Here is a 13,475-nt window from a genome sequence, read left to right as displayed (position 1 = left end):
ACTCACCTGTGTTCGGCACACACCATACTCCTGCAGTCACACCACACAAGTACTTCAGGTACTCACACGGCACACACACGTGCATTGGTGTGTAAATGGCTACTCCTGCTCACTCACACGTGCCTTCTCACACTCACCCCAATCACACCAGGCTCATTCACACACCCGCAGTGCCAGCTTCCTCTCCTGCTCCCGTATTCCTGAATGTGATGGAGATACTTAGCAAGTTTTCCTGCATTCTTTGATGTTGGGCTGTCTACACTGATGTGTCTCCCTCACTGGTCCCTCATGTCCACTTGGTCCTGTCCCTTCTCCCCACACACCCACACCTCACACTCCTCTGGATGTGCCTGCACACATTCACTCTCACAGGCTGCTCCTGACTTGCACACGTCCAGCCCACCAAGGGCATTTCCTCTGACACAATATGGTGGCTCCTCTTCTCCTTCACTAACCCCGTGCCCAACACACTTAAATTTCAAGGTTGGAATCCTGTGTCCTGTGCTGGCTTAGACCCGTGTTTTCCCTCAGCCATAAGTGTTACTCAGTGCCAGCCCTGCTGTCCTTGGCTACATGTGCCAACTGGCGCAGGCCTGCTCTGTCTCCTTGGGTGTTTGGGAGTAGGCAGGGATGAGCCTCCACCCAGGGGTTGGTATGGAAAGCCCACTGCTGAGCACCACAGTGGCAAAGGCCAGCCGGCCGTCAAGGGGTCCCTGGGGTCCAGGCAGCACCTGCCTCAAAAGTAGCCTGGACTTTAGGAATGGACCCTCCCCATCACCACCTGCTACATTGGCTCCTGCTCTAGTCCCTCCCTGCCCTCTCTGACAGGAAGCTGAGCCATGAGCCTTCACATGGAGGGCAGCAGCCTATGATGGGAAGAAATTGGAGGAAGTGAATCTGGAAGTGGGGACATGATAAGGAATGTGATGAGGATTCGCTGCAGGAAGCCAAATGATAGTTGCCTAAGCACAGAGTGCGTGAATAGAACTATTTTAAATGTTTTTAAATGCTTCTCCCAAAGTGTTTAATGTTGAGCCCTCGTAAAAACAAGAGAAAGATGCCACACTCAGGATTCTATATTAAAATTTGGTACTTACATATTTTCTCATTTTCCTTTGGTAGGATGGTACTTCTTATGGAAAAATATTAACTGTGATTACATTTCAGTCTAATATAATCATCACTGAAGCAAAGGGATAGCTGGTAGGATGGCTGCAGGCATTGAGGGGTCTTGGGGCTGAGCCCCCTCTGGCAGCGTGTGGGATAGCACATGTGCATGATGGGTAGCACTGTTCTGCACCCCTGCACCTGCATGGATAAGAGGGGTGGCTCAGCCTCGGACAGGTACTGTGGCACATTATTCATAATAACAGATCCATTTGGCTTCCTGCAGAAAGTAATTTACCTCATCTGAGGTTGCAATTGACTTCAGGTGCTTCTTATTTCAACACAGAAGTGGAACTAGGAACTAAGACCTTAAGTTAACAGAAAACCTTTATTCCAAAAAGCTTAGTGTTTCCATAGATTTGTGGCTTGCTTTATTCTTTTCTTTCTTTTTCTTTTTTCTTTTTTTTTTGTGTGTGTGTTTGTATAAGCTGCATCCATTGACATTCTATGGTAAAGTAGGTCAATTTAGATGAATTGAAATGCTTATACTGAAAAGTTTCTCCCCTCCTTCCCTAAAAGGAAAACATTTTTCAAGGAACTAGCATATCTCTTGTAGTAAATGCATGAGAATTGAACAGAAAGAACTATTTCATCTTCTGATTTTGCTAGCAAAGATCACCAGGCTTGGTTCAGGTCCTCATCTCAGCAATGTTAATTCCCAAGGTTCATTTATAGAAAATAATCCAAAATGAAGGAAAAAAAATGCCCCCAAGAAGTTTATTGAGGTGTGATTTGAAACAATAGCAAAAGGGAATTATAAAACCTAACGAAGAAGTGGGTCTCATGATATGAAATGACACATCAGTAAATTCAATTTAATATTTATTGAAAACTTACTATGTGTGAGTAAATATTTTTAAGATTTCTGTAAGAACTGTCTCATTTAGTCTGGACACCAGTGTAATAAGGCAATCACTGTTCTTTCCCCATATTTTTTATTGGAGCATTATAGTTGTATATAACAGTGGGATTTGTTGTTACATATTTGTTCATGCTCACAATATCAAAATACAATTTGTTCAATATCATTTCCCAGTATTTCCCTTTCCCCTCTCCTTCCCCTATCCCCTGGTCCTTCTCTGCTGATCTTCCTTTGATTTTCATGAGGTCCCAAATCCCATCAACTTTCTTTCCCTTTTTTCTCTCTAGCTTCTACATCTGAAAGAAAACATTTGACCCTTAACCTTCTTAGTTTGACTTTTTTTTTTTTTTTTGCTTAACATTGTAGTCTCAACTGCTATCCATTTTTCTGCAAATGACAAAATTTTATTTTTCTTTATGGTTGAATAGAACTCTGTTGTGTAAATATACCAGATTTTCTTTATCCATTCATCCATAGCTGAGTAGTTTGGCTATTGTGAATTGTGCTCCTATAAACATGGGTATGCATGGATCACTATAGTTTGATGACTTTAATTCTTTAGATAAATACTGAGGAGTGGTATAGTTGGCTCATGTGGTGGTCCCATGACTAGTCTTTTGAAGAATCTCTATACAGTTTTCCATAGTGGTTGTACTAATTTACCATCCCACCAACAGTGTAAAAATGTTTCTTTTTCTCCACATCCTCTCCAGAATTTATTATTGGTATTCTTGATGATTGCCATTCTGATTGGAGTGGATGAAATCTCAGTATAGTTTTGCTTTGCATTTCCCTAATTGCTAATGATGAACATTTTGTTAGCCATTTTTATTTCTACTTTTGAGAAGTATCTGTTTAGGTCATTTGCCTATTTTTTAATTGGGTTATTTGGTCTTTTAGTGTTGTATTTTTTTGAGCTCTTTATGTATTCTGGATATTAATCCTCTGCCAGAGAGTAGCTATCAAAGATTTTCTCATATTCTGTAGGCTCTCTATGTCTTCTTTTCTTTGCTGTGCAGAAGCTTTTTAATTTGAGACCATCCTTTTTATTGACTCTTGGCATTATTTCCTGAGTTGTAGGGTCCTATTGAGAAGCTGTTGCTTGTGCCTGTATGTTGGAATGGGAAACATCATGTTATAAATAAGAAAACCGAGGTACAGAGAGTCTAGGTAACTTGCCTAAGGTCACACAGGTGGAAAGTCTAAGAGCTGCCTCACTCATGAGCTCATTAATATAAACCAAACACACACGTGAACTTGGGCCAGAGAGGATGCAGAGACATGGAAAATACCAGTCAGTTGGGGTGAGGGAAATTGGGACTGACTTTTAATTTAAACTTGTTGGTATTATATATAATGTTTACATGATAAATAAAAAGAAACCAAAAGGAAAAGGGAATCCATTTTGATGCAACGCAGCCAACTAGGAATTTTTGTGAGCAAACTTTAACTTTTTGTGGTTGAGAAACAAATGGTTCCACCGAGAAGGGAGCAAAGGAGCAGGTTTATATTCCAGTGTATGGTTTGTCGTCTGGACTCCCAGCTTCTGCACCATCAGGGGTTCCTGATGCCAACCTGGGTCAAGGATACAGTGTGGTGTGGTATGGTGGACAAGTCCTCAGAGGTACAGTAGCATGGATGGGCTCAAAAGACAGGTTGGAGACAGGTGGGGGTGTAGCGCAAGGGTGTGGGTGAATTACTACAAAGAAAAAAAAATGTTGGCAATGTCTGTGTTTATTGATCTGGTGCAAATGTGTCATAAATTGAATGTGTCCCTTCACTGAAGTGGCATTTTAAATTTTTTCTCTTCTAGTCTAGAGAACTGCAGACTCTTCATAACCTCCGTAAGCTCTTCGTCCAGGATTTGACCACCCGAGTGAAAAAAGTGAGTTCTATTTTTTTCCTGAATGGTTCTGAGAAGAAAATAAAAGATGGCCAGGAAGAATCATTTTCAGTTGAAATATCACTTGCTTAAATTGGGGCTGGTTGTGCTTAAAAATTAATTACTTCATGCCAGAGAATGTTATTAAAAGAATGCGCTAGAGGCAAAAATTACTTGGGAACATTTTCCCATCTGATTTTTCCTTCTTACTAAAAGGAAATCATCATGCTTTCCCTGGCCTTCATTTCAAATGAACATATATTTATTTGGCTCCTGCTGCATGAAGGCCACTGTGCTTGGTGCAGGAAAATCCAGAGTGGGCTTGGCGTCCAACAGCATTGCCCTGCAACCCGGAGATGGCGAGAGCCTCCTGCTTGGATGTCAGGAGGCCTTTGGGGACTAGGTCAAAGTTTGCGACTATCTTATTTACATTCCCCAGCAATCATAAAATTGGTGCTTAGTACTCCTGTTTTTGCAGATGTGGAAATAGGCTCAGATGTTAAATAACTTGCCCAAGATTGTACCCTTGGGAAAAGCAGCATTAGGTTAGGATCCAGATCTTCGGGCTCTCTGCACCTGAGTTTCTTTGATCTCATGCTGCAAACTGATCTTGGGGAAATTCCATATTGATGACTCCCCAGGGCAGCTTGCAGAAGTTTAATGAGGAATATGAGGTGAAGACAGCCAGGGGTCACTTTCAAAATATTTAGAAGGAGGCAATGGGGAGTATTGGACCATAGCAGAAGTATGGCAGGATTGAAAGACAGTATTAAGGAGTGTGTATGTGTGTTTGTGTGTGTGTATATGTTTGCATAAATATGTATGCATGTTTGTGCATACATATTTGTCTATATGAAGGATCAAAGGGAAAGAGGTTCAATATAGTAAAAAGAGGAGGCAGGTAATGGAACCAGGTCTGAGAGGGACAGAATTAACAACATGGATGCATATACTAGGCCTGGTAAGGAAAAGGGACTCATCTTCCTAGAGGCAGGTGTGGAGAATCAGGCTAGAAGCATTTGCAGAGAACTCTGTGACACAGTGGAAAGAACTGGAACCCCATGATTTGGATCCTCAGTTAATGTGGGAGCTCGGTTCTTGGTGGAGAAGGAGAAAAGAGAATGGGGAGTTCAAGAAGATTAGAAGGGTCAGGATAAACAGGTTGCTGAGCAGTGGTGTGAGTGTCCAGCTGAGGGGCACAGCATGGGTGGCATACTGCCTGATAGCATAGTTGAAGTGAGTTTAGAATCTTGGAAATGCAAATACAGACAGAAGGAGAGAATGATGGGAGCTTTCAAGGCTTGATTGGTAGTGGTCAAGTAGGTAGGGGGGTGCACCATGATTATCATCAGCAAAATATGTATGCCCATGGAACCTGGGCCAGGTAGGAGAGTGAGGCCAGTGCAGAGGTGATAGACTAGAGATGGGGCAGGCACCCGGCCAGAGCTGAGGACATTCCTAGAAGTCTGTTGCAAGCTCTGACTATAGGAGGCTCTGGCCAGAGGAAGGGTTAAGAGCTTGAGATCCGACTTCGCTGACTTCATGATGAAACTCTCTAGGAATAGCCTATGGTCAAGCCTCCAGTTTTCAATGTGTGATCCTCTGGCCAGTAGTGTCAGCAGCACCTGGGAACTTGTTTAACTACACAAATTCTCAGACCCCATCCCAGATCCACAGAATCAGACTGGAGGCAGGGCCCAGCAGTCTGTTTTAACAAAGCCTCTTCCTGGGATTCTGATGCAGGCTCAAATTTGAGAACCTCTGTGATAGCCTGAAGAGATGGTCATAAAGCCATTACCCTTAGAAGAAGGACAGTGATGTCATTTATAATCACATGAAGCAGACACGCTCTATGATTTTTGAAGGCTAGAATGTGTCTGCACACGCATCTCCCATTTCAACTGTGCTACTCTGTTTGCCAGGAGGGCGATGTTTTTGCCAATTTCAAGATCTGATAAATTTCAAGGATTTACCCAGCACCTAGATGCTGTGACTAAGTTTGAGACTGACTCATTGAGGAGTTGCATAGAGTTGGAAGCTGAAAGGACAGGCAGAGGCCATTGGGACTTCCTAGTGGGCATAGACATTTGCTTACAAGCTTGGTGACTTAATCCATCCCTGTGGTTGAAGCAAATTTGAGCCTTGGGTTTATGCCTTCACACTAGTTCTTAATAAGTTTTGGAACATTTTTCTTTTGAAAAGAAAAATATCTATTTCCCTACCTGAAGGGAGAGATATAGTTCCTTAAAAAAAAAAAAATCACCTGCAACTTTTGAAAGCAGATCGAAGGGCTTCCCCCCCCCACCCCCCTCAGCCTTCTAGAGAACAGCTTCTTCTCAGATCAGTCACTTTTGGTGTAAATCAAGGACATTAGTTTGGGAAGTTTGTTCAGTCAAAACTTTTAGAGCTTCTCTTTATATTTGCTTTCAGACTACTCTCAGTGGGATGGGCGGTTCTTCCTTTTAAGAAGGTTTAAAATGCATGATGCACATTATATTGGGGTGGAGGGTGGGTGGTGTGACAGACCACCTCGCTGACTGCTTGGTGTTGACACAGAGTGTAGAGCTGGACAGTGACGATGGAGGGGGCAGTGCTGCTCAGAAGCAGAAAATTTCCTTCTTGGAGAATAACCTGGAGCAGCTCACCAAGGTGCACAAGCAGGTAGGAGAGTTCTGCCAGCTCCCTCTGCTTTCCTCGCTTTTTGGAAAGCAGCCTCACCAGGCTGGCCACCGCATCATCAGAGAAGGCTCTGATGTTGAAGATAAAAGGAGAACGAGCCCACTGGAAGGTCCTTAAGAATCCTTTAGTCTTTGATGGGTTTGGTGGCCTGGGGAGGCCAGAGGATCACTTGAGCCCAGGAGTTCCAGATGAGCTGGGTACCATCAGGAGCCTCTGTCTTTAAAAAAAAAAAAAAAAAAAAGTAGTAGTATAAAAAATCCAAAATCCTTCAGTCCTCAGTGACTTTCTTTATATATGAAAGACTTAATTTGATTGAGACCAGAATAGAGAATTGAAGGGGAGTGCCCTAGAGTTTGAGAAGTTGGGTGTTCAGAGTCCTCTTTCTTCATCCCCCTTCCACTACAACCTTGGATGCCACCTGACCTTGGAGTCTCTCATAATGCCTCTGAGGCACCTCTGTGGCCCTGAAGGCCCCAAGGAATGTCAAGTGGACCCGCTGAGCTGGTTCAGGGCTCTTATTTTTACGGCTCTGTTTCCCTGTTCCTGGTGATCTTGGGTGCCTTCTCAGATCCTTGCTGTGGCCTGGAATTTGTCCTAAGTGACAGTGATAACCAAATCCAGACACTAATAATTTAGGCAGGTCATTTGTCTCTGATCCTTTGTTTCTAAAAGCTGGCATGTCCACGACTGTTTTCCCTCCTTAGGATTTGGGATGTGATGGAAATTGTCCCACTGTTTGGGGCACATGGCTGAGCAATGTCATTTCTGACTTGTTGGGTCTTTTTCAACAAAACCTGGTGATGACAGATCAATGTGGTGAAAGTCATTCGAGCAAATTGCTGATGAGAAATATAGAAGCAGAAACCACCAGGCAACTTGAAATAGGATTCTCTGCGACTCATTATTTTATTCATGAATTCAATGAATATTGATTAAAAACCCACTCTGCCAGGCAGTGGAGCTGGTGCTGGGATAAACAAAGTTGGTCAGACCCAGCTGTAGCTCCCTTTGATTAAGCACTTTCTGACTTCTAAAACCTTTCTCCATTCACCTGGATTCCAGTGATGGCCATATTGAGTAGTTTCCTTGTTAAACCTGGTGGTCAAAGGACTTAACCAAGCTAGATGGCTGCAAATAATAGGGTTGTTACCCCCACTCTTCACCCGGTCTAGCCTGTTGCTTCTTAATTGTGGGTCTTAGGTAAGAAGAAAAGAGCAAAACCCTCCTGATTCCTGTTATTCTCTGGATCTAATGAAAAGATGGGTCCAAACCGGGTGCCGGTGGATCCTGTTGTGAAGGAGGTCCTCAGAGCGCTCTAGAACATGCATGTGTTTTGCTAAGTGCTTTTGAATGGACTAAATTTCTCAGCTCTTTCCTGCTAATATACTAGTAGTAAAATTTTTCATACTATTTCCTATCCTCGCAAACATACACTCAAGTAAAAGAGGAAGTAAATCTTGCCTAATATTTAGAGTTCTTATGGCTGGAAATGGCTTTTAATTCCCCAACCCCCACCACCGCGCCCAAATTCCTTGCAGCCCATGAATCATATTTAACAAACTAGAATCCCAGGGCATGAGATTTTTCTTTTCCTTTGCTGCTGGCTAAGTTTATGGTCATTTGGACTATTAAAGCCTACCTAGCAGGGTGGTAGTTTCAGCCGCCAGGGCTTTTCTACCTTCTAATCTTTTTGATTGTCCTGCCAGAGAGCAACAAAATCCTCCTAGTAACTTGTCCCCTCTCCTCCTTCCTTGCAGCTGGTCCGGGACAACGCGGACCTGCGCTGTGAGCTGCCCAAGCTGGAGAAGCGGCTGCGCGCCACCGCGGAGCGTGTCAAGGCCCTGGAGAGCGCGCTGAAAGAGGCCAAGGAGAACGCCATGCGGGACCGCAAGCGCTACCAGCAGGAGGTGGATCGCATCAAGGAGGCAGTGAGAGCCAAGAACATGGCCAGGAGAGCGCACTCGGCGCAGATTGGTGAGTGCGCGCCGAAAAGAACCCGGTGATTGGGAGCAACCAAGAACACTCATCCAGGACCCTGCTCATCTGAAAGGCTGTGATGGAGCTTGCAGGACTTGGCCCTCACAGCACCCCCAAGTGGGAATGTCGGAGCCGATCCCCAAGTCTGAGCTATTCCCGCACTTGCTGTGGTATTCAGAACTTCCCAGCTGGATCAGAAGCCAGTCTGCGCTATAGGCAAAGGTCTTTGTTTTTAAACAGAGGAATGCTCTTAGGAATTTTGGAATATATGAATATTTCTCAGAAAGGCCTGAAGGCCCCTTGTGTTCTACAGGCAGAACCAGGAAGGATCCTGAATGTGGCAGGAAGCCTTAGGGAATGCTGCCTACTTGCAAGCACAGGTTTGGAAATAACCCGGAAAGAGCCAGATTGGCATCAGTGAGCAGGGTGTGTTTAGGATCCTGCAGGGGGCCCTTTAAGACCTATATGGATTTGGGCACGTTGCCCCAGCAGGAAACGAGGGTGTAGTCTCTGAGTCATAATTGCCAGGTTAAAGCCATAGGAATAAAAGGGATTTAGGGATATTCTCTAAAGAAGGGATTTTTCTTTTTTAAAAAATTGGAACAGTTCTCCTACCGTGTAAGGTGATTTCCCATTAGATATTGCTGTGCAGATACATTGTGAACGAGCAACTTCTTGTTTCTAGTTTTAAAATACCTTTGATTGGTGATTTGTTGCATTTGTTGGATTTCATATCCTTTGATAATCTACTGAAAACTATGACTCCTTTCCCCAGATAACACATCACAGATGGAATTCTGCTTCCAGTTTCAGGGCTGTGCATATCCCACTTGATAAAAGTGAAAGTCCTTTGTTTCTAATTTTTATCTTAATTTATTCAATTTTTTTTTAATTAAAAAATAAGCTAATTGATATGTAAATTCTCTGTCTCCTGAATGATTGTCCTGGATTGGTTAACTGTACTGCTGGGGGAGCCAATTTCCCCTTTTCAGAAAGATGGTGGATGAGCATTGTAATGCTGATGAGCATTTTGACTTTTGTCCCCTGTGACCCTAGGTATCTGGGTCACAGATACACAGAAAGAACTGAGTGTCTGTTCTCTCTCTCTTTTTTTTTTTTTTCTGTTCCTTGGATATAGCTAAGCCCATCCGCCCTGGACACTACCCAGCATCATCTCCAACAGCCGTCCATGCTATCCGAGGGGGAGGAGGCAGCTCTTCAAACTCCACTCACTACCAGAAATAAATAAAGTGAGTCCTGCTATCTGGGGTGGTTTCTCTTTAGAGCAACCCTGGGGCATACTTGAAAGCACATGCATCTTGCTTTCCCAGAGCCTCAGGCCTACCATCTCAGCCACATGCAAATGGACATTTAATAGGAAAGAGTTCCACTCTGCTGCAGGATAGGCCCTGGGGTTCCAGGTGAGCAAAGGCCTGGGCCTAACCTCTCCTCAATTTAGAGCCCTGGGGTCTTCTAGTGAGCCAGCTGGGGCAGGTGACTCTGAGCCAGGCCTGGCTTAATCACTTCCATGGACAGGTGAGGTGTGGTAAGACTCACCTGAGCTGCCTTTTATCCCTGGGACTCCCCTCTGCAGATGAACATCCACAAGGACCTTACCTGTTTGTCAACTGCATTTACCCAGAGCAGACTGAAGTGGGAGGTGACTTTGAGTCTCAGGCATTGAATATGAAGGAAGAGCCACATAATATTCATCCTTCAAACCTGTCTGACCTCAAGCAGGGTTTTTAAAGAATTGTACTAATTCAATAAGTTATTTGTTGAGTGAATAAACTGGTAAATTTAACTCTACAAAATGTTTAATAATAGGCACATCAAAGTTATTTATATACAAATGACTAACTGAGGAAAACATAAATAATACATATCACAAGGAGAAAAAGGGAGGAAAGGCTACAAACTGATAATAAAAATCTGTTTTCATCAAAAGTCAATATTTCCATAATAAAAATCAATAACCCCTTAGGAAAACAGACAAAGGACATAAGAATAAAGGGAACAGAACTAGAAGTACAAGTGGCTTTTAAACTTATGAAAAGATGCTCAAAGTCTATCAAAATAAGAAAAATGGAAATCAGAGCTACACTAAACTAAGAGAAGAGAGAGGTGGCTTTAAGTCTCAGGAACTGAATTGAAAGAGCCAGATGATATTCATTCTTTTATAATTACTATCTGAGCTCACGTGAGGTTTTTAAGAATTGTGCACACTTAATCTATGTCCAGCTCTTGTAGCCAGATGCTTTCTCTCAATGTCACAGAGCAAACGTGCTGGGGAGGGCAGCGTGGTTGAGGGGGCTGGCGTTGGACAGCGGGCCCTGACTTCTCTAGTGGCACATCTTCCACTTCCTTTAAGTAACTTAACCTGAGTCTGTTTTCTCACCTGGAATGGGGAGAATCTTTTACCTGGGTGGTTGGCAGTAATAAGAGGCTTAAATGAGGTCCTGCTTGGAAGCTATATGGCACATAAAAGTGCTCAACAAAAATGTCTGTTGCTAGTGTAGATGAGCAGTGCAGAACTTGGTGCACAATAATTGGTTGATAAATGTTGGTTTATATTCTCCTTTATTAGAAATAAGAAAATCCAAAGTGTTTTTCCTGTTCTCACAACCACTCCACACTGTTGCTACCAGGCTCTCCAACATATACCAACTGGGCATCCTTTAATTCAATACAGTTCTGGCACCAACTACCTGGACATAGCATGGAACCCCATAGGTTAAAGGCTCAGTTCCACAAGACTGCCCCCCCCCCACACACACAATTGCCAATGGCAAGCTCTAGGTTGTGACCTATACTTTTGGTCAACTGGCTATAAATTGGGGTTCCCACCCCTTCTCAGGTTTAGTTAATATGCTAGAGTAGCTCACAGAATTCACAGAAACATTTTACTTACATCTGCCCATTTGTTTTAAACGGTATTAGAAAAGTTACAGATAGTTGAAATGCACTGGGCAAGGCTGGGGTGTGTGTGGAACACTCATGCCTTCAACAAGTGCACCACCCCCGGGTGCCCTGTGTAGTCAGCAATCCAGAAGAGCCCCAAACCCTTTGGGTTCTTATGGAGGCTTCATGACATGGGCATGATTGATGAAATCATTGGCCACTGGTGGACAACTCCATCTGCAGTCCTTCCTCCCTGAGGACTGTCAGTTCCATCCTGCTTGATTCATGGGTGGTTTCTCTGGCAGCCAGTCCCCATTCTGAGATTAACGAGGAGCAGCCCCCACCTAGCCATCAGTTATGGGATTAGCATACAAATTTCACTGATTGATTAAGCCATTCCAAGGGTGTTAGAAGAGTTTAAGAACCAGGGACCTACAGGAAATATTTCTTATTAGTTTCATAGTCTTCAATTTATCTAATTGTTACAAAATAGATTTTGTATCTCTCTAGTAATATATTATAACTATTGAGTAGGGAAGGCCCATGTCTAACTGAGCATCTATTTGGTGCTATGAGCAGATATGAAGATCTATAAAAGTAATATTTATCTAAAAACTATGAGGAACAGCATCCATTTTTAAAGAAATAACTGGGAATTTGTCAGTAGAGGTTAAAAAAGTTCTTAACCAATGGAATGGGGAATTGTAACTAGAAGTGAAGAAATGCTAAATCATTTACAAAATAATTAGAAATATGGAATTCTGTGCCTAGATGAGATCAAAACCTTTATGAGATTGTCTTTCCTGATCTTTGGGATATCTCGTTCCAAAGCCTCTGCCCTGGCAGAAAGTGACCTTGACTGCTGGCTCTTCTAGTCCTGCTGGAGCCAGAGTGTTATATTCTTACTTGGGTGGCATCTGGAGATCTTTGGGATTCCCTTCTGCTTCATCTCAGGGTTTAAGGGGCATAGTCAGAACAAGGTTTCAGAGCCACTGGAGATGCCAAAGTGCAAAAAGTCAAAGAATCCATGGTCATGCTGGCATTGGTCTCATCTGGTTTCAATCGGGGGGAGCTGTCCCATTGGGACGGTTATTTTCCAAGCTTCAGATCTGCACTTAGGACAGTATAGTGCAGCAAGCTAAGTCCATGGGATTTATAACTGGCTGGACCTAGATTCCAGTCCTGCCCTTGGTATGTAACTCCTGTGTGTCAATTAGGCAAGTTGCTTGGCTTCTTTCAGCCTCAGTTTCCTTGTCTGGAATCAGGCATCTAGAACATTTTCTGTGTTTGGTTTAACAGTAGAGGAGATGTAGAAGACTTTGTCCTTATTAAATCGTATACTTGCTTGGGGGACAGAAAAGAAACCAGGTAATTCAAATGGTTGTAAGTGCTCTGAAGATAATAAGAACAGATTAATGGAATAGAGTTGGGGGATACTATTTTAGAAGAAGAGGTTGAGAATTGAATGGGGAAAAATGGCAGCTAATGCAATAACCTAGGGGAAAGTAATATGGATGGTTGGAACCATCCAGGTGAGAATCAACGAACTGTGTTTTGGAGTGATAGGGAGGGAGGTTGGTAGGGCTGGAGCCAGTGATCCTGGGAGACTATCCTAATTAGAGCTGTTGGGAAGGGATTGGGTCCCAATGAATGAGGCCTTTGAAACCAAGGTGAGCAGTTTAGAATACAATCTAATTTTGCTGGGAAAATGGGGGGCTTTGGGTATAAGAGGAGTGGGAATTGGTTCATGATTGGGGGAGGCCACTCTGGGCTGGATTCTGGAGAAAGGGTGTGGGTTGAGAGTAAGAATAGGGGCTCACCGAGGAGGCTTCTGTAGGTGTCCACTTTGGAGGACACCTGTGGCACTGATTGAGGTAGTGGCAGCCAGGGTGAGAAGTGGTCAGAGTTGGTGCAGGTGTTAGAGCTAGATTCACTGTTAGGGCTGATTAAGGTAGAGAAGAAGAAGAGGAAGAGAGGAGGAGGAGGAAGGGAGGGAATTCATGCCCC

General features: G+C 43.5%; 1 protein-coding gene across 1 annotated transcript in view; it reads left to right on the top strand.

Moving 5' to 3' along the window:
• Kif5c (kinesin family member 5C) overlaps positions 1 to 9,812 on the top strand; it is a 136,935-nt gene extending 127,123 nt beyond the window's left edge. The window contains exons 22-25 of the mRNA XM_027938012.2: positions 3,843 to 3,914; positions 6,468 to 6,572; positions 8,348 to 8,564; positions 9,706 to 9,812. Of these exons, the coding sequence (XP_027793813.1) occupies positions 3,843 to 3,914; positions 6,468 to 6,572; positions 8,348 to 8,564; positions 9,706 to 9,812 (501 nt within the window). The remainder of the gene's footprint in view (positions 1 to 3,842; positions 3,915 to 6,467; positions 6,573 to 8,347; positions 8,565 to 9,705) is intronic.
• Positions 9,813 to 13,475: the final 3,663 nt, after the last annotated feature.

Source organism: Marmota flaviventris, chromosome 11 (genome assembly GCF_047511675.1).
Source record: "Marmota flaviventris isolate mMarFla1 chromosome 11, mMarFla1.hap1, whole genome shotgun sequence".
Classification (NCBI taxonomy): Eukaryota; Metazoa; Chordata; class Mammalia; order Rodentia; family Sciuridae; genus Marmota; species Marmota flaviventris.
Note: the sequence above shows the minus strand (reverse complement) of the source record. Positions and strands in the feature narration are given on the sequence as shown.